General features: G+C 31.6%; 1 protein-coding gene across 7 annotated transcripts in view; it reads left to right on the top strand.

Annotated features, from left to right (window-relative positions):
• EPHA5 (EPH receptor A5) overlaps nucleotides 1-17,512 on the top strand; it is a 353,202-nt gene extending 335,690 nt beyond the window's left edge. For 6 of the 7 annotated variants that reach the window (XM_032259288.1, XM_032259285.1, XM_032259284.1 and 3 more), the window contains 3 exons: nucleotides 769-962; nucleotides 5,065-5,220; nucleotides 12,834-17,512. In XM_032259288.1, coding sequence (XP_032115179.1) covers nucleotides 769-962; nucleotides 5,065-5,220; nucleotides 12,834-12,939 — 456 coding nt within the window. In that variant the 3' untranslated portion in view covers nucleotides 12,940-17,512. Of the gene's footprint in view, nucleotides 1-768; nucleotides 963-5,064; nucleotides 6,636-12,833 lie in introns of those variants that run through there. The other variant, XM_032259286.1, reaches the window with a different exon arrangement.
• Nucleotides 17,513-27,187: the final 9,675 nt, after the last annotated feature.

Below are 27,187 nucleotides of genomic sequence, written 5' to 3'. Positions count from 1 at the left end.
GAATAAAACCTGTATTGCTGTGTTTGGTAGCATAAACAAATTTCTTCTTAAGTTAGATATTTTGATGGGGCAGCAACATTACAAATGTTCTTGATAAAACGACCTCACGATTAGGCTGATGCTCATATATATGGTTACATTTAAAATCAAGGATATTTGTAATTCCTGTGCTGCTAGACAGTCATTCCAGATTCCTGACAGAAATCAGCAGATGATAATAAACAGTCAGACCATGACATTATTAAATGATACATGAGACAGTTATGCTAATTTAGCCTTTGACTTATCCATCATTTACCATCCAAAATTCTCTTTTGAAGTAAAATTGCAGTCCTATTACTTTAAAAATGTGGCTGTGCACATATTTTTTCATGAAAAAGACATCAACTTTTCAGAAAAATTGCTAGAAAATTCAATCTTTATTTGATTCTGGAGTGCAAGGATAAATAAAACATGAACTGTATATTTTTATGTCAATTAATTTTATAAATCACCCTTCACCAAGATTTTAAGAAAAATGATTATCATTTATTTTGTTTATAATAAGTGAAGAAAGCCTATCTTTTTATATTATGATAGCATGTTTATTTTATGTTGTTGTATTTTGCAGCAAATGGAAATAGCCGTGGATTTTAAAGACAGTAATGCTAGTTGTTATTGCAAGAGTAAGAACAAGAAAGGATAAAAGTTGGACAGTGGGACGTTTCTGAAGCTATTCTATACTAAATTTGTGGTATTGGGGGACTGGTTCTGTTTTGCTTTGTACAGGTGATTAAAGCAGTAGAGGAAGGCTATCGTCTGCCAAGCCCCATGGATTGTCCTGCTGCTCTATATCAATTAATGCTGGATTGCTGGCAGAAAGACCGAAATAGCAGGCCCAAGTTTGATGACATAGTCAACATGTTGGACAAGCTGATACGTAACCCAAGTAGTTTGAAGACCCTGGTTAATGCATCATGCAGGTACAAGGCCTGATCTGAATGATTTTCCAGAATGTATAATTCAGATCGATGTCACAAATATTTTATTAATTAAGTCATTCTTGTATTGACATTAATCTATGAGTCTACATGACACTAATTTATTTGAATATAGCTTTTGTATGTTTCTCTCTTACAATAAATGAAATATGTGATTAAATGATACTTAAAAGCACCTATACCTAATCTAATAGTGTAACATGCCAGGTCCAGAGAAAAATGAACTATAGCCACATTCAGGTATAATTAAAGGAAAAAAAACTTAAATGTGTGCATATTCATGTATTTTGAAGGATATGTGAGGAGCAGGAATATAAGATTATAACATAAGGAAAAGCCAATTAATCACTGATAGATTTTAAACCAGAAATATCTAACATTAATTACTCTTTGATTTCTTTAGAATACATTTAGTCTTCATATTTTAGGAACATTGGCAATTTTAGGGACCCTTTGCTCTTATCCAGTTGCACACAGATTTTTGGTTAATTATTTAGTCTGCAGTTTGAATGAGATTTAAAACTGATAAATGAGTAATCTTGTAGAGAAAATTTGTGTGAGTAAATGAGCATATTTTTTACTTTTCTGAATAGCACATAAATGCATTTAAATCATGTTTTATGTTTGTAAAGCATTCCTTTCTCTTTATCTGAAAAACAGAATTATCTTCTCAAAAAAAAAATCAGTTTTATTCTGAACTAGAAGATTTACCAGATTGTTATTTTCACTATGTTTGAGGCAGTTGTCTATTTTTACAAGTGTTATGTCAGTAACTAAATTGGCTGCCTATTAACATGGACTAAATGAGAAACAATTTGTTGATCAAGTTATAAAAGTTCTATGATTCTGACATAACATTTGTTTACTAGATGAAAAGTCATTTTAAATACAAATGAGAAATGAGTCTTCAAATTCTGTTCAAGCGTCATTAACTTCCTGTGGTAGCAAATGAAGAATGTATCTTCTTAGCAATTATTCCTTATGTCGTTCCCCAAATATCTGCTTTTAAATTTCTTATTGTCATGTAAAATATTAAGGCTTTCTCTCATCTACTTGTTTGAATTATATTACATTATCACAAATGGACATACAAAAGGAGTAAAAAAGTGCTTAATATTCTATATTAATTTATATAGGTATCATCATTATAATTTGAGAGCATTTAAAACATTTCTAAGGATACAATATATAGGATTCAGCTTTCTACATTTTGTTTAAACCGAGTTTGCTTTAAGACCAACTGTACCACTCACTACCTTTCCTTTATTCAGTTATCTGCATATTCTGACTCTACAGATTGTTAGTTCATGGTCCATTGTCTCACTCTTTCTCCATCCCTACCTATGTTACCATGTAGATAATATTCAAATATTTCCAAATATCTTGAATTTTTCTCCTTCAATGATTTTATTCTCAAGTCTACCTTGTACTCTTTTTTCCCATGCTTATATTCTAGACCTTGCTATTATCAAAATTGCAATTCTTTCATATTTCAACTTTAAGATTTTACTCTCCAACTGTGTCTTTCTGCATTTCTCTTTCTAACAATTCATGCCTAATGGTTAAAAATCACTATAACATATTCATTTATTCATGTAACATCTATTCACCTTTATACTGTATGTCATGCTGGGGCTTGGTGCTGAGGATACAGCATTAAGCGAATAGACCTAAGTATTTGCCTTTATGAAGCCAATACACTGTTGAGTGAAAAACACTGAACAAAGTAAAAACTTCAAAACCAAATGTGTGTTTGGTTTTGCAGTGGGGAGTGACAGTATAATTCAAGATGAATACTAGAAGGCTAGATTGGTTGTGCAGGTGAGACCTGATCTTGAAATAAGGTGTTATTAATATTAAATGGGAGAGAAGTGGTCGGCTGTACAATATATTGGAAGTTGAATAGATGGTATGCACAATAATAGATTTTGAGAAAAATCAGGAAAGGGAAGAGGTGGACTGTTATACTATAATGGGGAGGACTTCAGGGCACACAGATGTGGAGAAGATGGGAAGTGTGGTCTTGAACCTGGGGCCATATTTCTCTCAGCAATATAGAGGCACAAAATCGGCATATGATACAGACAAATTTTAATTTGGAGATAAACATTTTTAACAAATACTTTTCAAAGATCTGAAAGTGAGTAAAATTCTCTACAGTGGAGTTATAGCCTAAAAAGAAAAATATAAGGCCAAGTCCTGGCTCCTTTCGAGTTTTAAAGTCAGGGGAAAAAAAGTAGCAGGCAAAGGAGATTGAGGAGAATACAGCAGCATGCATAAATATACACAGGAAAATGTGGCGCTTAGACATCATGGAATCCTATGCGGCCATAAGAAACAATGAGTTCGTGTCTTTTGTAGGGACATGGATGAACCTGGAAACTATCATTCTCAGCAAACTGACACAAGAACAGAAAATCAAACACCACATGTTCTCACTCATAGTCAAGTGTTGAACAGTGAGAACACATGGACACAGGGAGGGGAGCATCACACACTGGGGTCTTCTAGGGGGAGCTAGGGGAGGTACAGTGGGGTGGTGGGGAGTTGGGGAGGGATAACATGGGGAGAAATGCCAGTTATAGGTGATGGGGAAGAAGGCAGCAAACAACATTGCCATGTGTATACCTATGCAACAATTTTACATGTTCTTCACATGTACCTACCCCAAAACCTAAAATGCAATTTAAAAAAACATACACACACCCACACAAAATTGTGATTTTAAAAATGTTGAGACAAAGTAGGATTTCAAGAGTGAAGTGGGAGGTGGTAGTGGTGTTGGTTGAATGTTTCCAAGAGGTCAGTCATTTTGTAGTTTGAAAAGTGCTGACAGATTATGGCAAAAGAGAGATCATTGCCCATCTCAACCAGAGTGATTTTATAAAATTGGTTTTGAAGAAACTACACTCAAATGTAAATGGAATGTAAGAGAGTGGAGAAAACCTGAGTAGAAAGAAACGTATTTTGTGTCCTTTGCTTATAGTTGCAATTTACATAAGTAAATTTCACATGTAAATCATGTAAATTTACAGAATGGACAAGTAAATTATTTTTGATGTTTAGTTTCCTTTTGCCACTTTTTTCTGATTATTTCTTTAAGATACATTTCTAAAAGTCATCATCATCATTATATCATTATTATTGGCCAAAGAGAATTAATGTAGTGACATTAAAAGCATCTTTTGATTTAGTAGATTCTATTAAGTTTTGGCTTCTATTTGGGGTTACATTTTTTTTCATGTTCTACCGCTCCCAGGTGAATTAAGAAGCACTCTATATAAGAGCATAAAATAAATAATAAATAGTTCCTTAACTTGCAGAGAAATTTACTTAAATGCGCATAAGTTCCTTTAGCAAGTCTATAATTGATTGGCTTTGCACCAATTATCTCACATATCTATAGAGGGTAACATTTTCCTTATCTTCATAAACAAAAGAGTAGTATATCTAAATCATTACATGACAATATTTGGTAGACTGATTTTTAGAGAAATACTATGCTTATAGCAAAATTGAGTGTAAAATTGAAAGTACAGAGATGTCCCATGTACCCTTTACCCTCCACATATGTAGCCTTCCCCATTATCAGCATCAACCACTAGAATGACACATTTATTACCATTGTTGAACCAGTATTAACACATAATTATCAGCCAAGGCCCATAATTTACATTAGCATTCACTGCTGGTGTTGTACGTTTTACAGATTTAGGCAAATGTATCCACCATTATAGTATCATACAGAGTAATTTTCTTGTCCTAAAAATTCTCTGTGTTCATCTATTAGTACTACATGAAATTTTTAGCTATTGCTTTGTTTTACATAAAATTTACTTATCAACATATTGATGAGTCCTCATATTAAGTCCTCATTACTTATGAATAAAATAACCTCAGTAGGCTGATTTTGTGTTCTCCTGGATTTTAAATTATTTTCTTCCATATTAGCATTTGCATACTTTCCCCTTATAAATATACTTAGAGACTCAAAGATCCATTGAATATGAGTTAACATTATAGTAAACTTTGTTATGAAAGAATTAAATTGTTACTTATAATATTTATGTTTTATGTGTTTTAGAGTATCTAATTTATTGGCAGAACATAGCCCGCTAGGATCTGGGGCCTACAGATCAGTAGGTGAATGGCTAGAGGCAATCAAGATGGGCCGGTATACAGAGATTTTCATGGAAAATGGATACAGTTCAATGGACGCTGTGGCTCAGGTGACCTTGGAGTGAGTAATTTTTCTGATAATTTTTACATAATTGCTGGGGCAAGAAAAATTGTTCAGAATCCAATCTGGATGAGGTCAAGGGAAATCAGTTAACCTTTGTGGATGTGTGGCAGCTCTCAAAGAAGCCTCCTCATCTTTAGCCTGTATTGTTAACAACTGCATGGTTAATGCTACATGTGGCCAGTATCTTTGCTTCTTTGCTTCAAACAAATAACGTTTGAGTATTTGAGTAATTGGAATAACAGCTCCTTGGCAAAATACTGGTATTTTGTGTTGTGGAAAAAATGTTTTCTTGACAAGTTTTTTTTTTTTTATACTGATATCTATGTTATATGAATGTAAATACAAAACAAAATAAACTGTAAGCACAATTGGTGTGGCTAGTCCTACATAAGGACCAAACATATTTTACATTTCGGCTGTCTACGATGAATACCAAGGTAACAACAGCTTAAACAAAGCTTCCCTAGCAGGATCTCATTTAATTCATAAGTGGTGCACCATAAATTCTTGCAATCAAAGGATGCATCAAATCCTGCTTCTGATTTGTCATTTGGTACAATCTCAGTGGAACCAATTGTGCCCTTTTCTGTTTGCACGTTTAAGATAAAATTTATCAAATCTTATTAAATAAAAATCACTAGAGTTAAATATTAAATTCTTTAAGGTTGTAAATTCTTTGTACTTTATTATATACTCTGTACATGTAGTTGTTTTAGCCTAATTGTTATTTGTGAAAATTAACTGTCCTTATGGTGGTTCCATATAGATTTCTTTAACATTAATGTTTTAACCTGTGAATATAATAACTTCAAAGTACCTGCCAATTCAAAGGTTAAAATATCGTAAGGTTTAGAAAATGGTAGTATATTCTGAAGCACTAAATCATAGTTGTGATTTCATTATTACACATGATATGAACATTAAGCAGTTCTTTCTTACCATCTCTATTATTCTGGCATTCTTTGACTCATTGAATTCACTGCTCATCCTCCGCAAAGGGTAACAGGGTACCACCATTTATCACCAATTAATGTCGCATTCTCAGCTTTCTCTTCCTTCATACTGATAACTAAAAGGATCTGAAATCACAACCACTCCACTTGCTTTCTCAATTTACTGAATCCCATTATCACGGTCCACCAAATCATATCTACTTGATGACACATATGCTTTGTCCATTATTTCTTTGAACACTCAAGGAACCCATTTGTGCTATATTTAAAGTAGTATACTGAAAAATTTACTGATAACTTAAAACATTTTTACATTATTGCTATTTAATTTTTCGGTAAAAATGGTCATTTTAATTTATTAAAGTCATTTGTCATTTTATATTAAAATGATATTGTAGGTATTTCTTCTACCCAATGTCAGATTACTTGTAAATATATAATAAAATTATTTGCATTAAACAATGTCTCTTTTTTTATTAAAATAGCACATCTTATGTACATAGTTACTTCTACATTTTTTATTCTTCCTTCAAAAAATAGTTATAATCACAAATTATATCTTTTACATTAGCTACTTGTGTTTTACTTATATCTTTGGGGTCCCAAAATACTATAATTATGTTGACTATTTTAGCATTATAGTATCAAATTTTTCTTACTCCGATTTTTTTCTGTTTCTTTCCTATCTGCTCCTCTATCCCCAAATGCACTTTATTTTTTGTTTTCTTTCAAGCCCTAATAACTTTTTCTGCCTTCTTATAATGATTTTTCTCCAGCTTACTGCCTCTTGCTGTTTTGCCTTCTTTCAAACATTATGTCTTTTAATTCATTTACTGTGACCAGAAGAGTAAAGTTACATTAGGATACCTGCCCATTTTCCCATTCAGAAAGTATTGTCTCCATATGAGACCAAATCCCTGGGGATCATAATCATTAATACATTTCTTACTAGGAATTGGGCTAGCAGACCCTCACTCCAATAAAGCTGTTTTTTTTTTTTTGAAGAGTCCATACCCTTTAAATTTAACATGCTCCCTTGTTTACTGTACTTTCCGCTACATTTTTTTCTGCTGTAAGAACATTTATGAAAACATTATGTTAAGTAACTCACAAAATAGGGAGTAATCAGCTACTTGTTTGGCCAAAAATTTTTTTAAGAAAACAGTTCATCTGTGCATTTTTCCTACTCTTCATTCAAAAAAAAAAAAAAAAAGTCAGTCATTGCTAAGGACTAATGGCAAAGGAGATGGAATGATCAGCAAAAGTCAAAGACAAGCTCTCAAAACATCTTGATACTGATTTTTTACACATAGTCTTTACCCCATACCTAAGTATTAATTTTATGAAGGCTGTATAATATAAAATATAATTCTTAGAGTTATTGTTAGAAATAACAGAAGCTGAGAATGGAAGAATACATTCATAACTGTTGTGAATACTTAGGAAAAATGTGAAAATCAACTCATATAAAGCATATAACTGCCATATTTAAAAAATACATTGTAATTTGTGACATCAAATTTGTTTGCATAGTGGGTTTAGAAAAAAATATATACAGTTTTTCAGAACCACATACTTTGGTTGAAAATCTCCATCACAATGGTTTAATTTCATTTATTTATGGATTGTTCTCCATACATGCATGTATAGCTAAATATTGAAAGGTGATGATGAACTTGGAGGTCTCAGAGTCAAAACATACTCATGAAAGAGGCTTTCAATCTTAGATGTGTTTTTCTGCTACTCTTTGTGCCTAAAATACTTTGTATTCAGTATTCATATGAAAACAATTGTGGCAGTAATGGTGCAAACTATCTCATCTTGCTTAAGTGCAGTGAATTATTGTCAATAGGGATAATTGTGAGCTTGAGGTGAGTCGAAAATCGGATGCAAAGATTTCAGTTAAGGACAGAATCAGAGTGACTTCTTAAACTTCTTTTCAGACCAGTACTGTCAACTTTTGCTTAATTCAGAAAATGAGAAAAATCCAATAAATTTAAATATTATACCAATTGTATATAAGCTGAAGAGGTTCCTGCTAGCATCAGTTACTGGAATAGAGTCTTAAACTAATAAAATGAAAGTTTTCCAAATCCAGAGCCAAACTCTTCACAGATTAATTCAAATAAATTTATTAACTTATCAACAAGTCATTATGCATGATTTATTATATACTTAAAGTACCCAGAGGAGTACCTACTGTTCTCTGTGTTTTAACTCTCACAATGTCTCATCCATTAAAAACCATTAGCAAGCTGTGGTTAAATCTCCTCTTGCCAAATGTAACATATTTCTGTTATACCATGTCTATATCAATGATTATTAGGGTTCTGCGAAGTTAACAAAAAGTGACATACAACTTCATGATAAAACTCTGACAAAAGCAATAAATATTGAAAGTTAGGGAATATTCATTAATCTATCATCTCCCTTCTCATATCCAGCCAGTGTTAGTGGGGCTAAGTACCAGTAACATGGCTAAAAGTTGTGTAAAGTAAAAGGGAGAAGAATGAGCAAGAGGATGAATCATCCGTAGATAGATGAATTTAAGCCTGAATGATTAAGAGTTTGGTTGCAACATCAACTATGTACTTTTTAAAATTATATTTTCATTCTGCCATTTTAGCATTAATATCAGTGTATTTCCATTGTTTAATATTATTGAATAATGTTTGAACAAATACTGCAATGTAAATGCAACAATGGCAATTCATAACATTTGTAGCTTTTCTAACAGTAATCATTTTTTTGTCAACAAAACCCAAACTATTTTTTATGTAATAATGCTAGTCTCATCATGTTTAGATTAATAAGTCTATATGGAAATATAATTTGTCATCACTAGAATTGACCTTCAGTATTACTTAAGATTATACATGATCATGATAAAATTTTTGTAATATTTATAATGGGAACACACTTAAGACATTGTGTAACTATAAAATTTTCTACTTTGGAAAATGAAATGTTAAAATGCATATATTTTACCATTTCCAAATTATGTTTCAAAAATTATTATAAATAGGGCTGCAATATCATTATTTTTTATTTCCATCAAATTTCTGTAATTACTGCTAAGTTGACTATTTAATATGTGATTTAAGTAGCAAAATGGGAATTACTAGAAATAAGAAATGTGAGACTAAACTACACAAAAGAAAATACCATAAAGTATTTGGCAACATTTTAAGTTATTTAACCTTTACCATAAACAGTTTCTAATACTGTGTTAATTCTCATCTGTAGTATTATTAAAACATATTTAAAAGGATTTCAAAAGAAAACAGCTTAGCTGCTGAGAACAATTTTAACTTACATGAATAACCCTGTGTCTCCACGTTTTCACTGAAAATCACATTGTTTAAAGGTACATGTACATTGAATGCATTATTATAATTATACTGTCCTCTAAATCTCTGCACCTTAATTTGACAGTTTTTGAAAATGAAAGGTCAGATTTAAAGAAAAACAACAGAATTTCATTAAAGAAGACACCATTTATGGCAATATGTAAAATTCAGCATTTTGTTTCTATAATTCAGTTTCTCCTCTGGGGACATGGGGGTTAGGATGAGATTAAAAGGAAAGAGAGAAGGAAAAAGAAAGGGAGAAAGAGAATTTCTCTGGTGTGACCCTCAACATTCATCTCGGGATAATCAGATAATAAATTATTCTTAAAATAAAATTTTATCCTTAGTTCATGTTAAAATTCAAACAAATGTAACTTAAAATGTGTTAAGTACAAAATGTTTTAAGTACAAATGTTATTTTTCTATAAACACAAACTATACCCACATTTATTAATCAAATACATTTCCTCAAAATTATTTAGTATGATATAGTTATCATGAAATATTTAAATTACCAAAGCGTTGAGTGAGCTAGAGTTTTTCTTGTGGTCAAGTCATATCCAGATGATTAAATTATATTTATATCTAATATAAAAAGTTAAGATGTTAGAAATGAAAATAAGTCACTAGTGATTTGATAACCTCTAGACAAAACCAAGAGTTAAAATATGGAACACATACACACTTCAAATTTAAGTTTTGTGATTATATGTATAAATTCCATGTTGAAGGGGAACTTAGAAATTCTTTCAAGTCATTCAGAATAAACTGTAATGGTTATTTTCAAAGGCTTATTTCTAATAATTAGCATAGGAATCTTGAATTATGCAATTTAAGTGTAGGTATTATTACATCCGTATTTCCCAATTTAGTTTCATAAATCTGGGTTTATAAAACATGTGATAAAACACGTTTTAAAACTTGGTTTCTAGTCCTAATTAGATTATCCAGCAGAGATTGTTTTCAGGTTAAGTAATTTAAAATGTTCATCTCATTTCTCTTGGTTGTGATCCAGTTTGCTAGGAACACCCATGAATACCCACATTTACATAATTCTTCGTGATTAGTAAGTTACATGTGGAAACATGAGAATATTAGCACATAACAGAAACTACCATGAAGTATATATAGATTTGGTGATCATAGCCTCAGGCAAAGTATGTGTTTCGTTCCCTTCATTAGACATTTTCTTTCAGAATTTTGGATGTTTTAAATTAGATTTACAGGGCTCTCATTTTACAGATGAATAAATTATTGCATATAGTTTGAAGTGATTTACTCAAAATTGTCTCTTAGAATAATCATAAATTAAGGGTATAGACTTGGGTGTCAGGTACCTGATATTAGCTGTAACTTGGTTACCCATTTGGCTGTATTGTATAGCTAAGTAATTCAATATTCTAAGCCTTTGGTTACTTCATCCATAAAAGGGAATTTAAAAATCTGTATAATGAGGTTATTGATATTTCTAGCATACAGGACAATGTCTATTAAGTCTCACTAATATACATAGGTCTAAATTAGTGCACAAATATGTTTATAAAGTTTCACGAATTTATATGTGTGTAAAGATAGACAGATAGATAGATAGATAGATAGATAGATAGATAGATATAGTAATGGTTCTCAACCAGGGGAGATTTTGTCACTTAAGGGAAAATTGGCAATGACAATTTATCTTGTCAAAATGAAAAGCTCTTCTGGTATGTAGTGGGCAGAGGTCAAGGAGGTAGCCAAATATTCTACAATGCATAAGACAGAGCCTCTACAGCAAAGAATTATCCAGCCTATAATGTTTACAGGGTCAAGGCTGAGAAACTCTGGTTTAGTTGAAAAGAGACCAGATCAAACTTGTGTCTCTTTTATTCTCTGTTTGGTCTGTATTAGCTATTTTATAGTATATTTCATTATTAACAATAATAATTTTGTTTAAAAGCTAATTTTTACTGATGTTTGAGTTTCCCTGAGGATTGTCTCCATGTCATTTCTATCAATATTATTATTTTTATATTCAAATCTGGTACCTTTTAGTTGTAATAATTTTTAAGCTTACTGTTTAATATCCACATTCTAAAAAGGAAATATGTTTCCATAACAAATATCAATAGCTTTTTAAATTTTTGCTGGCTACTTGTCATTTTCTAAAACTCTTATAACAAATCAGAAAATCATAAAAGAAAAAGAAAACTAAAATATTATTCTGGAAAAACATATTTTCCATTACACAAAGCCTTGGCATTCTTTATTTTTATTCTCTGATAATTAAGAGTTTTCTCTGAATTCAAAGAACAAGTGAAACAATTCAGTTTTTACCTGTAATGATTCTAATGTCTAATGTCATTAATTCAATAGAACGCCAATAAAATCTGAAATTATTATACACACTGAACGAAAAAAAGATTCCACTTTTCCTATTATGTGTTCAAGAAGGTAATTACCTAGAGAAAACCAACATGATAAGTATCTTTGTTTTTTAGGATTTTGAATCATTGATGCTTATTTTTTTCTATAATTAATGCTTATCATTCGCCAAACATATATGACAAATACATACTTTAGGGGAATAACTCCTAAATATCCTGTAGAAGAACATTTAAAACCATGGCCACTTGCCTTGAGCTCTATAATATGTTGTTAGTTTAGAAGTCTAAATATTCAGAAGTATCTTGAATGAAAAGTCTTCTGAAAGCATGTAATCTTCCGCATGCTCTAAATGCCAGTAGAGTTTAGATGCTATTTGGTAAGGAAAAAAAGCCCTGGTACTTTTAGTATAATGTAAAAAATAACATAAAGCATTGTTATAAAAGCAATGTAGTGGTGATTATCTCCTAAAGATACCTGTTATATAAACGGACTGTATAGAATGAGTCATTTTATGAATTTGGTTTTCAACTGCTTAGCTGTAAAATATTAAAAGTCTATTTTAAGCTTCTTTTAGTGAAAAAAAAATGTGCTTATGCATATTGTAAATCTGCATTTTCAAAACTTCAGTGAAATTGTGCCTGTTAACTCTTTATTGGTAAGAATGTGCAAATTTGTTTTGTCACCACTCTGCGCCACTAAAATAGTGATGTCACAACGAGAGCACATGTGTATTAAATCATTCCTCATTATAAATATTTTTTGACTACTAACAGATTTTTTGAGGTATAATTTTAGAGCCTACCTTTCAACATTATACTCTGTGTCTAAATTAGAACTCTAATCTAACTAGTGTTTGCAGTATGTTTGCCCCTTTGCCAACGTTAAATATTGAGGTGTGCTACAAATTGAATCAATACATCCAATGTGTGCTTTCTTCATGCAGGGATTTGAGACGGCTTGGAGTGACTCTTGTCGGTCACCAGAAGAAGATCATGAACAGCCTTCAAGAAATGAAGGTGCAGCTGGTAAACGGGATGGTGCCGTTATAACTTCATGTAAATGTCACTTCTTCAAGTGAATGATTCTGCACTTTGTAAACAGCCCTGAGATTTATTTTGACAAAAAAAGGTGGGGTGGAGGGAAAACAGTGATTTCTAACCTTAGAAAAAATTTGCCTCAGCCACAGAATTTGTAATCATGGTTTTAGTAAAATCTCCAGTTCTTAGTCCTTAGTCTTCATTTTTCATGAAGCAAACTTATCTTGCATTAAAAGGGACATGAGGTTAAACATCCTCTTATGTTACAACTGCAAAATCCTTCTCACTACTTCTATAACATTTTGTACATGAAATATATAAATATATAGCACCTTTATAGACTGAACTAAGGCAACCCCTTTCAAAACTTCCAGGGATCTACTTGAAAGGAAATGTTTTATAGCCATTTATGAGCTAACAAAAGCTACAGTTTACTGAAGTTTACTTCAAGTCTTAATTGTCTACAAAAGTGTATTGAAGAGCAATATGGTTATTTCTTAATAGATATCTTCTTTTGTAATTTTAAAATGCTGTTATGCAGCGATAAGTTATAGAAACTAGTATATAAACATGTTGCTTGATCAAAAAAAGTACAATACAGGGTGTATATTTATTTTTTTGTGTGTTATAAAATTTACTTTTAGTTGCTCTTCTAGAGATTATTAGGTAATAAATGTGTATATACTGTATAATTTGGGTATATACGATATACAATATACCCAGGAACTGATTTAAGATGGAGTTCTGTGTGTGTTTGCTTGCACATGTGTGTGTTACCATTCTGCTTGCATTTCTAATAGTGTTTTAATTTTAGCAACATATAGGAACAAGTGTTCCAGAGTGTAATACGCATAGAGAAATAGCGAAGCTGTAAAACAAAATTTAACACAAGCTTGTGTCTCTTTTCCTCTCATGTGTCCAAAAGCTAATCTCTTTATTCACTGAAAGGAAATGTGTATAAGACTAAATCCCCTTTGGCTTTTTAAAAACAGTTTGTGGTATCTGTGACAATGCAGTTCTTCTAGCCATTAATCTTGAACCCCTGTAAGAAATTTCACCTTTCTGAGTCCTAAAAAATATCTTGTCAAGCAAAGTTGACACCAAAAGGCACATTTTCAGCAGGATGTAGAAGGATTTAACTGTGCAGGCTTCTGTTAATGTTGTTAAATCCAGGCACATAGCATGAAGAATTACCCTTAAGTATTAATCCTTTGTAACTCTTCCTATTTGAGTCAGTTCGAGAAATTTTGATTCTAAGGCAGCAATGGAATTATGACAAATATAGACATATATATACATACACACACATAAATATATTTATATACACTTTTTTCCCTTCAGAATTTTATTTCAAGAATTGACAAGTTTTATTTTTTAATGATGTTTATTCATTTGTTACTTTCATTTTATATTCAGTTACATGCCATGGAGATTATTTTAATGAACCAATCCAAGGTACTATGTAATCGGACTTATTAAGGAATATAAGATATCTTTTATATATGCTCTATATACCACAAATGAGGAAGACTTATACTTGTGATACAAATTACACAGTGTATTAGAAATTATACAAAATTTAGTTCCTGAGATAATCAACACTTTGTATTATTATACTTTATAAAAACCATGGAATGCCATGTGATTATTCAAAAGCAGAGCACTTAAATAAAATACAGCCTACTGATGATTATCAATGTTAATAGTACCATACAGCAGAGAAGACTGAATTAATGAAATTCATCAGAAAGGTAGCCATGTTGTATTAATGGTACTCTTTTTTCCAAGCACTTGTTTTACTTGAATGTTAGTACATATAAGAATAAACTTTTGGGAAATAACTACTTCCTATTCTGCCCAGCCTTTACTTAAGCAGTCAAATACCTCTTTTCTAAAGAACCAGGAAACATCAAAACAACAACAACAAAAGCCTAAACAATTTTCAAATGATATATTGACTTTTCATAATAATAAGGGCTATATACCTTGGGTCCATACAAACTGTGCTGCAAACAAATGATTTATTAGTTTTGTGAATTTTCCAGAGATGTGAATTTAGTATTTTCTTGATAAAATCACAAATAAATGGGCATCACCATTATTAAAGAAACATTTGTTCATTTCAATAAATAGAAAATTAATGAAACAAATAACTTTTGTACAAATTAAGTAGAGATTATGTTGCACTTTATTGAATTTTATAGAAATATTCAAATCTAAGTGATAAAGTAACAATTGAGAAACTTCAAAATGAAATCCTTCTTGATTCAAAAAGAAAATTACCATGTGCTTTAGAGCTGATGAACTTGCTACAATTGCTTAGATATAACAAAGATATTTTCTACATTGCTTTCCAACTTTATACGCTCAAAGATAATTGTGAGGTCAGGGTGGAGTATATCTAAATGACTAGAACTTTAAGTTACAATATAGGTTTCTTCTTTTTAACAAAAGACAAATATAAATTAATTTGGATCAAATTTATTTGCCTTCTTTGCAGTCTTGGTGTTCATTTTGGAAAATAAATTGAAAGCAAAGCTATATAGCCAAATAGTTTTCTTCTGCATCTCAATTTGGTTGAGAATTTCTAAGGAAGGTTAATTTGACTTTAGAAGGAATACCTAGACTGTCAAACAAGAAGTACTCTCCCTATGAAAGGGGAAATAATGCCTTTCTAAAATATTTGTCTCCTATTGGCTATGTCACGAATTGGAAAGTGCCAATCTTATCTGCAAATGTGAGAAACGGAACAAGGAGGAGAGGCAACTCTAGTGGAATGTAGAGAGAACATAATCAAGGGCAAAGTTTAATAAATGTTGTTTATGCAATTTCATATTCTATTGATTAATTTTGTCACTCACCAGGCTACCAAAAATGAAGAACAGACACAACTATTTTAGCACATACAGTAGATTTGTCAAATAATACATAATGTTCTTGTAACTGTCAGTAGCAATATCTTAAGGGCCATGACTTTTTCTCAGTATTGGAAACTTAGAAAAATCAGTACAGGGAGTAATTTTCAACAGACTCATACTGAAGTCACTCAATTACTATTTTGACCAATCATAATTTGTTTCCAATCTTGTCATTTGCTCACGTGTACTATTAATATAATCAGTTGCTTTTTTTATATAATGTAGTATTTCCATGTAAAAATGTAAAGAAATTCATTTTCCCATTTTTAAAAATTGTGATGCACATGAACCTTTATTTCTTGTATTTTAATCACCAAGTAAGTATTCTAAGATTGCAAGATTACTGTAAAAATTATATTCAAATATTTTATCTAAACTGAAGTATGGCCGGCATTACTGGTTTCAGAGTTGCCTAAACAATACAGAATATCCTTAATTCAGTTTGTAAAAGAGTTTTGACCAGCGTGAAAAAGTGAAGACACAGTTTCAAGTTTAAAATGGAAAATTAATATAATCTGAGCACTTATGTGTTTGCATGTCTGCTACTTAATCTCTATGTGAAAGTAAAATATTTTTAACACCATTATTTCTGCTATGTAAAGTGGGTTCTCAGAAGCACAAGCACAGGTATTTACCTTTGGAAAACATTTTTGGCTATAAAGTTGCATTGGATGACAAACACTATTTGAGTCAGGTGTTAGAAATTTACTAGATGTATTATATTACATAGTAGAATAAGGTCCTTTTCTCATTTTGTTCTTTCTAAAAATAAGGAAAAAAAGATAAGTGTGATAGTAAACTGTCTTTGCTTACGTCCTGCCACATGTTTAACTTCAAAGTAAGTAAAAATTAGGTACAATATGATGATCATCCCGATGATGATGATGATGATGATGATGAATAAATGGAATCGAAATGCTAGCTTTATTTGACATTAGTAAGTAGAATAAGTCATCATTTTTTCAACTCTGTAGCACAGCTGGTTACATTGAATATTTTTCTCTATTATGCTGTTAATTATATAGTAATGTATCAAAAGCGAAATAGATAAGAACTTTTTTTTCATTTCTTATTCATCTATGAGAAAGTCTTTTCACACATAAATGATTGAATGTTCTTGTTCAGAATGACCACATAATTGTTGCTTAGAAGAAGACACCAATTCTTTAAAAAGAAAAAAAATCTGTTTATAATAATCAGCATCAAATGTTGTTTGTTTCTTCTAAATGTTAATGAGGAAAATTGAAGGTAGCAAAATGTCATGTTTATTCAGTCTGGGGGCTGTATTAACAAGAGACGTTTCAGTGGTCACCATATCTATGATTCTTTAGACTGCTGTAGTTTTATGGTCAATTATTTAAAAGTGTGTAAATTACATTTATAGGAGTCTGAGAATACTTAGACTCAGTCGTTTGTTAGTATTTTTATTAAAATCTCTTAGTTTCAGTCATGTCAGAAGCAGCTATATAGCATATCTTATTCTATGATATACATCAGGCTATCTCAAATCTCTGCCTCACAGTTAATTCAAAGAAGGATTAGGATTTGTGTATTTTTTCTCATTTGAACTTTTATGTGCATTTGGTTTGTGTACATGTTTTTTGTAGTGTAAGATATGAAATTTTATATTTTTTCAGAAAATAAAAAACCCTTTGAATACAGTTAAATCCAATTGTCATGCTTGACCCTCTCCCTAGAGTTTAAACTCTATCCTTTGTGTAATGATTTCAATTACTTCTGATAAAAATGTTTCAATTTCTTATACTAAATATTTTAAAGGACATCAGCATCCATTTTCTTCAAAAACAGATTCAGGAGTCTTCAGTCAAATAATTTTTGCATGTGGAGATTGATACTGAGATTGTAGAATAGGTGCATGACTGTGTCAAAACCTAATTAGAAGTTGATTTGTGACAGTGTAATATATTATTTGGAAAAAAAAAAAAAACAGAAAACTATGCCAAACATCTAGAAAAAAAAAAAAGACTTTTACTGACCATTATCAGTTCATCAGCCTAAGACTTTCTCATCACCACACATGTGCTTATTGCACAGAGTGGTAGAGTTGCATTATCACAGAAAGAGGTGTCATTTAGTACAAACACTTCCCTCTGTTTCTGTAACTATTGTATCATATTGGCCTCTTTTTGTAAAAAGCACAGCAAACAATGCACTGTATTCAAGGAAATGAATTATATTTGTAGTTGTTTGCATTTATATCACAAAAATGTGACATCAACATTCCTATGGAAATAATCCACAATTCCTTTGCACATGTATAAAATAACTATTACAAATGATATTATTTAATATTTTAGTATATATTTTTATGTAAATAATTCTGAGTTCTTTATCACTAGGTAGACTATTATTTTTGCCTCTGCTTTCCTTCAAAAGTAAAGATTATATGACCAGATATAAGGGATGAAGTGGTAGTGAAAACGTTAGCATTTAATGAGAATACACCAATCTGTATTAGAATTTTCCACTTTTATCTTTGAGATACATATTATTGACTCCATTTTAATGATGAGGGAAAAAGAGCTTAAAGTTGTCGAAAATTTGCTCAAGGCCTGACTGCTCTTTAAAGGCTAGATGAAATCCACATTTATTTGAGATTAAACCTATGAACTTCCCATCACACAATTCTGATTCCACACTGTCGCCCATGCAATTAAGATAACACTATCATAACAGAATCATTTATGCCAACATTCTGGTTTAATTGACACAAGGACTGAGAGTCATTGGGAAAAAAGTGAATTGCACATTTACAAGAAGCAAAGTGTAAATTTTGGGTAGAAACCAAGGTCTGACTGATTATATCTCTAACATGTTCAGCTTTTGGAATGAGCCAAACTTTGATAATCAAAAATAGGTTTCCTTATTTGTTATTCTGGCACTGAGTAGCAACATGATATAATTCAGGATGTTTTCCTAATACAGGACATAGTGCCTGAAAATACAAGGTCAGGAAACTGCAAGTAACATTTGTTGGTTATTTCCAGCTATAATATCTGAATTTCACTTACAGAACTTTGACATCTACAGGAGATTTGCTATCAAGTTGTTGCTATATCCAACATAAAATAAATAAGTTTGTATTTATGAAAATCCACAGTAGCTATTTAAAGCAGGCAGAGTTGTACATAAAAAAGTAAATATAATTTTACTTTAATTTAGCAGGTTAAAATAAAAAGTCAAATAAAGCTGTCAGAATGATGATACATATGATAAATTGTTTTCTCTTCAACTTTTTCTTTACTTTTTAAAAATGTTGATTATGAAAAATATTAAGATGTGTGATGTGATTATGATATTCAATTTGACATTTCCAAGTGATCTTATGTTTCTAAAAAGTAGAAATTAGTTAAGAATCTTACATAATTTTGTGATATTGATTTTTTAAACAAAAAGCAAAATTTTTCTATTAGAATTATAATTATGATAATAAAATTCAACACCAAATCTCATGTTAAAGTTGAGTCTCTACTATAAGTAATGAAAAAAATGACTTTTTAAAATTAAATATTATTTATATGTGGCAGGTTACTTCATAAGATAAAATACACTCACCATGAATAAATAATTTTAATCAGCATAGCTTATTAATTCAAAGAGTTTTTGCAGGTGTTCAGAGTTTGTTCTAGGCCTCTTTCCTCAATTATATGACAAGTAGAAATTTGGCTGTTTTTCAAAATCATGGTTTCTTATACGACTCCTAACAAAAAAAATATCCCCAAGCTATACAGGAAGCATGAAGCTGGCATCTACTTGACTTCTGGGGAGGCCTCAGGAAGCTGTCTTAGCAGAAGGCAAAGGGAAAGCAGGCAGGATCTAGATGGCAGGAGCAGGAGCAAGGCTGTGAGGAGGTGCCACACAATTCTAAACAACCAGATATCAGGAGAACTCAATACCACGAGGGCAGCACCAAGTAGGAATGGTGTTAAACTGTGAGAAACCCCCATGATCCAATCACCTCCCACCAGGCCCTACCTCCAGCATTGGGGATTACATTTCAACATGAGATTTGGGCAGGGACACAGATCCAAATCATATCCCCACCTAAACAGAGCTCTAAGTGTTTATCTATAAATGTATTTCATAATTTATAGATAAATTTAAAAGGCAGCTAGGAGATTATGATTTTATTTTTTACTTTCTCTTCTTTCTAAAATATGTACTTTAATATTATTTCTGTGGCTCATAGTATTGGTTGACATGATAAATGTCCCAAATCATTCTGATAAGAAACCTTTATCATGAGCAATAAACATTTTCATCCATTTATTTGTTTAAGCCATACAAGCAATCAATCAATTTTTAAAACTCATACACTCAAAAAAAAAAAAAAGTAAATAAGTCGGTATCTTTGACCAAAAGCACCAGGTTTCTTTATTTGGCAATGCAAATATGATCTCACCACAGGGACAGCCAGTATGAGCTATTAATACTTTCAAGTTCACAGTATGGGATAATCTATCCACTAGGAGAACATGATCTCTTTGCTGTGACTGAGAAGTTAAGTTTCAGCTCTGATGTGGTTTACACATTCTAAATTCATGGAAGAGTATCTGTTTTAGGAAGTATGTATAAAAGAGCCTTCTCAGATTCTAGCCTCTAAGTGAGAGTGAAAGACCTATCTACCTTAAAGTGTCAAGAAATGATATCCTTAATTGGGCTCTTTGTTCTCTGGAATTGCACATTATGTCTACCTATTGCTATATTTGCTGATATACATAAATTTACTTCTGGGCTTGATTTATATCTCTTACTGAGATTGTCTGCTTACAGCTTTTTTTTGCCACACTACCTTCTAAGAAAAAATAATATATGATTTTAAATAAATATGAGAAGTTAAAATGGAGGAAAATATGCCATTATCTTTTCTTCAACAGTGAGTCCATTTAATAGACTTAAGTCCCCAAATTATGTTTTATTGGAGAAAAGCCTGATAAAGTAAAATCAGACGTCTGCATGCGACACAAAAGATTCTAACCAAGTAACTATGATATGGTCTGTTTGTGAGTGAGCTTATAATCTTTATAGATTTAGCATTGGTCTGTAAAAAAAAGAAAAAAAATAAGCTGATATTTTCTATTATGGGGCTGAACAGATCTGGAACTATCTATTTATTTAATTGTAAATGGTATAGAATTGGAAGTGAGCCCCATTTTTTGGGTGGTCACTTAAAAATTTTTCAGACTCTCACAAAAACCTTGGGACTTCCAAAAAATAATCACACAAAGTTTATAGGAAAGACTATAGTTAGTCCATTCTTTTCCTATATAATTTTCAGTAGCTGTCTCTTAGGCTCCAGAAGAAAAAAATAAATAAATAAAATTCTGTTTCCAGTGAAAATGTGGCTTCAAGATGAACTTGTTTCTAAATATATTTATACCCTTAAGACTCTCAAATAAAATATTTCAAGCTGTGACCATATATTCAATATCAGACAATATTATAGATTAAGTGGCGAACAAATACACTGACAATTTAAAATTAGTTCTTGGACCATCTGCAAGAATAAGCCAACATGCAAATACGAGGATCTTTTATATCCGGTAACCATTGTGCATTCTAATTGCCTTGATATAATTGCACAGCAGCTGAGTATTAGATAGTGAATATCCTATAAAATATGATATAGTGGCCTGACCAAGAATTTCCATGTTATACAGACATCTTTCATCATATCTTTGATGCTAGAGAGGAGATGATGTTTTTGGCGATAAGGGCTGATGGGCTCTGAGATGACAAAAATTGATATTTATACAAATGCAGAAAGAATATCAAGCAAGTAGCTTTCTCCCCCTTAAAAAATAAAAGCATCCTGGACTAACAACTATTGTATTTTATCTTAGTTCTGTTTGTTTGTATATTGAGACTTTGGAAGAAGTTTATAAAATTCTTAACATTTCTTCAAACATCTTTTGATTTAATTTTTAAGGGATTCTGTGTACTACACAGGACCAGGATTATTGTCTTTTTTTTATGAAGGAGGAAACTAAGGAAATTCAATAGTGCTGACAATTAAAATCACATATCTAGTCAGTTGACAGTATTTAACAGCCCCAAGTCTTACAAACCTGTTCCTGTAACCTAGTGACTAAGACATACAATGTAAATGGTGAGATTTAATAACAATAATACGAATATTTATTAAAGGCTCATACTTTTTCAAATAATGTATTGGATAATCTACATATATTTTCATTTAATTCTAATGACAGTTCTTTAACTGAGATTTCTTCTGTTTTGGCTTTGAACAAATGTAGAAAAGAAGACATGCAATGCTAAGTGACTTTCCTTAGATCATGTCATTCAGTACTGTATCTCAGTTGTTCTTTCAAATAACCCTTCTCCTGAGTTACTTAATTATGCTGAGGCAGAGTTTATACAGAGAAGGTACCAGCTGATTGGTGAGTTTGTATGTCTGTGCTATCATTATTTAAAAGGGAGCAAAGGCTCAGATTGTCTCATCTGTGGCCCTTTGGCTTGATGACATGCTGTACTGACCTTCTTTCCTCAATTCCCTTTTCTTGGCATCCAAGAAACCACTTACTGATTTGCCTACTTTTCTGGTTATTTATTCTCAGTCTTTTCCACTTAAAAAATATTATTCTGCCTTCCTTTCAAATGCTTATATAATAAAGATTTTATATTTTATATTCTTTTCATCTCATGCCATATGATTTCCCTAGGAAATTGAAACCAGTAAGTCTTCAATTTTAATAAATAGTATTAAATAAGGTATCACATACCAACCAGTAAGTCTTCAATTTTTAATAAATAGTATTAAATAAGGTATTGCATACCAACCAATAAGTCTCCAATTTTAATAAATAGTATTCAATAAGGTTTTGCATACTAAATCCCCAATCCTGGTCTTTTCTGTAACATATAGCTTCTAATATATAACTTTTTACTAAACATCTCTTATTGGCTGTACTGTAGTCATATTAAAAGTAGAATACCCAAGCTGACCTTCGTACCTTGAAAACAACTTGTATCTTCTTCCATACTTCCTAGCCAGTAAAAGATATTACTTTACATATAGTAAACAAAAGCAGATATCTAAACTTTGTATTTTAAATTTTCTTTAACCCTCAACTACATTAAAACTTAGAAGATTTTGTTAATTTCATGTCCAATATTTTCTCAGTATATTACTTTCAAATGTACAAAAAGAAGAAAAAAGAAAGATGCCACTGAGTGTGAAACAGCCTAGAAAATTAAATATATCACTCAGAACGAAACAGACACTTTTGCTTGATAATACATTATTTTAAGCATTTTTGTAATGGGAATTTAACACAAATTGTATAACACTAAGAAATATATTATACACATTAAACGTTTTTATGCAAAATTTTGCCAATTAGTGTATTTTTATCATGAAAGTAGAAGCTAGAAAGCATATGGTTAACTGATTGTCCAAATAAAGATACAGCCTATAGATAAGGTGCTCTGAGCCATGTCAGCAAATAAATTTCCACAAATTCTGCTGAAGATTAAAATTAAAAAAACTTTTTTGTAGACATTTTAAAGGATAATGCTTGGTTTCCATTTTGATTTAAGAATAAATGAAAATGACTTATTCCATTTTCTGTAGAGTAGTAACAGCACTAACCATATTAGATATGGAGGTCAGACAAAACAATTGGATTTCAATCATTTCATGCTCTGCAAATATAAAAAAATAAAATTTTATATTCATTATAAAAGAAAATATATCAAAAATGTGAAGCGTAAGGTTTTTTCAGGACACGTGAGTTGTAGATTTCTCAGTCCTTTGCTTGGCTGATGCTCTGGAAGAAATGAAAAATTATGTTCTGATTATGTGGTTAAGCTCAGGTCTTGAAATTTGCTACATATTCCCCATGTTTACTCATGAGTTTCCCTGTTATAGCCTGTTAAAGCACATGGCCCTGATTACCCATATTGTAGAAGAAAGTCCCTTCCTACCAAAAAAATAAATATTCTTACTCTTTTTAGAAGACAGTTTCCAAATAATAAGTGTTCCTTGTTATTTAAGAAAAGTTGTTCCAAAGTCAAAGCAGCTTGAAAATCCTCTATATTTCACCTTCTTTTAGAACATCACAAAAAATCCTAGAAATACATGTTTCAAGTAACTTTAGTTCAATGATTCCCCAAGTGTTTGGCCACAAAATCCTTGTAGCTTGTGCAATTATTGCTACTACTACAAGGGGAATCTAAGAGTGGAGTGTCATCCACGTGAACACTTCTCAAATTGACTGTAAGAATGTTATATTTTCTCAACCAGTGTCACTCTGATGAAACACAGATAAAAAGAAATCCACTAGGAGTTGCATCTGTTTTAATGTCATATATTTGCATAGCAGTTCATCCATATTCATGCCTGATTTTCTTGGAGACTAGGGTAATAGCACAATTGTGATGAATCTGGATGGAGTTGGATGGGCCCTAAAAAAAATTACAAAACTAGCTAATTAAAGGTACCCATTTTGGAACATGAATTGTGTTTCATTAAATTCTGATATTAAGAAATATGGCTTTAAATATCTTTTAAATTAAAAATAAAATATTATGTAATAATTGAACCATGATGTTGAATTTATTATCCTTATCATTTTGGTGAATGTGCCATTTGATATGGAAGTTATATAAACATGCAAATATTTTAAGCCTATAGGCTTGGGGAAAGGAGGAAAAAGACAATGATGCTTGTGTGAAAGAACAGAAACATGTAACAAGGGACTACTGATAAAGTAAGTAGCTCAGGGGAAATAAGTCCATCACAACAGTGCATCCTTTCTGAGGGGCTAAGGAAAAAGCCTCGGGCTTAGACATAAGACTGAAAATCAATAAAGCATTTTAGATATGTGTATATACTACATGTATATGTACACATGTAAACACATGCATATACACATACATAAACATGTTTTTAGACTTTAACATAAGACTATGTGTAATGTGAAAAAGAGAAAGATGTTTAAAATGAAAGTATATGAAACTCCAAAAGCCTATATATGAAACTCAGAAAACAGAGAATAAATGAAATAATTAAAATATATATGGCAGTTTTACAGAGATATTTCTAGAGAAATGACCTAGAATCTAAGGCATTATTAAATTTATTTAACAAACATCTATATCCATGGATTATAGCCTTAGGGAACTGAATATCCCTGTAAATCTTCATAATTTGTGTATGTATATTTTGGAAGGAGAGGACTCACAGCATTCATTAAATTCACAAAGGGCTATTTGCCAATAAAATGTTACAAATCATTGGCTTAAAGTAACCTTTAGATGTACTCTAGCCAGTTACGTCCGATACCTGTAAGCAAACAATTTGTAATAAGATTCTTCTACTACTTTGTCTTATTTTTTCAAGGTTTAATGTAAGTCCTGGAGAATCTTCCTGATATATTACTCCTGAGAGATTAACTTCATTGTAGCTCTTGTCCAGTAGATCAAAGATTTTGATCATAATAGTTACACATAGTAAAAGATATTGATAATAATAATACAGTGAAAGCTAGAGACAGCATAATCTTACATATATTTTTTCATGAACTAAATGGAAAACTATATTAAACACTAAACAAATTCTACTACTGTATATAGCTAAAGCAATGATATTATCTTAGAAAGCAATTTTTAAAATCGTAAGATGTCATTTAACTACTATATTAAATGTGTGTCAAAGTCGAATGGTGTCAAATCTATATGTTAGCAAAGCTTATCCTCAGTAGCATTATAACCCTGTATTTCTTCACTGGCTCTAATTAACAAGTCTTTTTCCTTAAATAAAATCCCTATTATAAGACTAGTACTGATATTTTCTCTGACCAGACAAGTTTTAATAATCTATATAGATTTCTTTTCAAACACGTATTTACTTATCTTTTCATTCATTTAGGAAACTTTTATGTTAGATACTCACTATCTAGATCATGGGCTCTGAGTCCTATAGATGTGGTTCAAATGTTGTCTCTGCCACTTGCTAGCTGTGTGACTTTGGCAAGTCAGTTTATACCGCTATGCTCAGCTTCCTCATCTGCAATATGGGCAATGATAAATTTACTCCAGACTGTCACTTGCCCCTTACTCTCCATGTTCCTGTCACATGGATTTTTGTGCTACTGTCTAACTGAGGATCATTGGATCTGCTGTTTTATGTAGTGGGGAACACTCCTCTCCCAGAACTTTGAATAGCTTGTTATTCTTATTTTTAAGGTCTCCGATTAAAAGTCTTCTGGGGTTACCCACTAAACTTGTCTAAAAGTATCCTGCTACATTCTATCTTTTTTCATCATAGCACTTTATTTTCTTCAAAACATCTTACAAATATGTATTTATTTTGTTTGCCTATTTTATTGTAAGTTTGTTACCTGTCTTTACCTCTGTAATATTAAGCTCCATAAAAGCAGAAACAGGTTTGTTTTGCTGACTTATGTGTCTCTATTACCTAGCAAAGAACAGGCAGGATAGGCATCAATAAACATCATTTGAATGTAAAAAGCGATAAAGTATCCAAGGTTTTATGATACAGAGTAAGTCTGAAATTAAATGTTGGCAAGTATTAATCTTGGAGAACATAAAAGACCAAACACAAATTAATTTTTCCTTCTAGGTTTAACCAATTGAGACAAGATATAAGAAATCAATGGGAGTCAAATCATAATTAAATAAAGCACTTATGAGCCCTAAAGTATAGAATTCCTTGGTATTACTGAATTCAAGAAGCAGCTTGAATTGGGGAGCAAATTGGAGCCTTATCTTTTCTACTCCCTCCACTCCAACCCAGATAGAAAGTAGAAGATTCAGTCAGTAGTCCCCAAGGATTTTTCTGAAAGACTGCTTCTATTTCTTGGTTACCAATATCTGCGGCAAAGTAACACCACACACAATTTTTTTTTTTTTTTTTCTGAGACAGACTTTCCTTCTTATTGCCTAGGATGGAGTACAATGGTGCGATCTTGGCTCATGGCAACCTCCGCCTCCCACTTCCTGGATTCAAGTGATTCTTTTGCCTCAGCCACCAAGGTAGCTGGGATTACAGACCTGTGTCACCACCCTTGGCTAATTTTGTATTTTTAGTACAGACGGGGTTTCTCCATGTTGGTCCGGCTGGTCTCGTGCTCCCCTCCACAGGTGATCTGTCCTCCTCGGCCTCCCAAAGTGGTGGGATTACAGGCATGAACCAACATGCCCAGCTTCCACATACTATTAGTAATAGGTATGATGTGGCCCAGTGAATGTTAGAATTTCTGCAATCAGACTCCACAATCTTCGCCCAATAAAGAATAGCTAGTAAATGATGCAGTAAGGGAAAGGGGTGTTCTTCC

This window comes from Sapajus apella, unplaced genomic scaffold (assembly GCF_009761245.1).
Source record: "Sapajus apella isolate SASKATOON/1434 unplaced genomic scaffold, GSC_monkey_1.0 scaffold108, whole genome shotgun sequence".
NCBI lineage: Eukaryota > Metazoa > Chordata > Mammalia > Primates > Cebidae > Sapajus > Sapajus apella.
The sequence above is the reverse complement of the archived record's forward strand: the minus strand, read 5'-3'. Positions and strand labels throughout refer to the sequence as shown.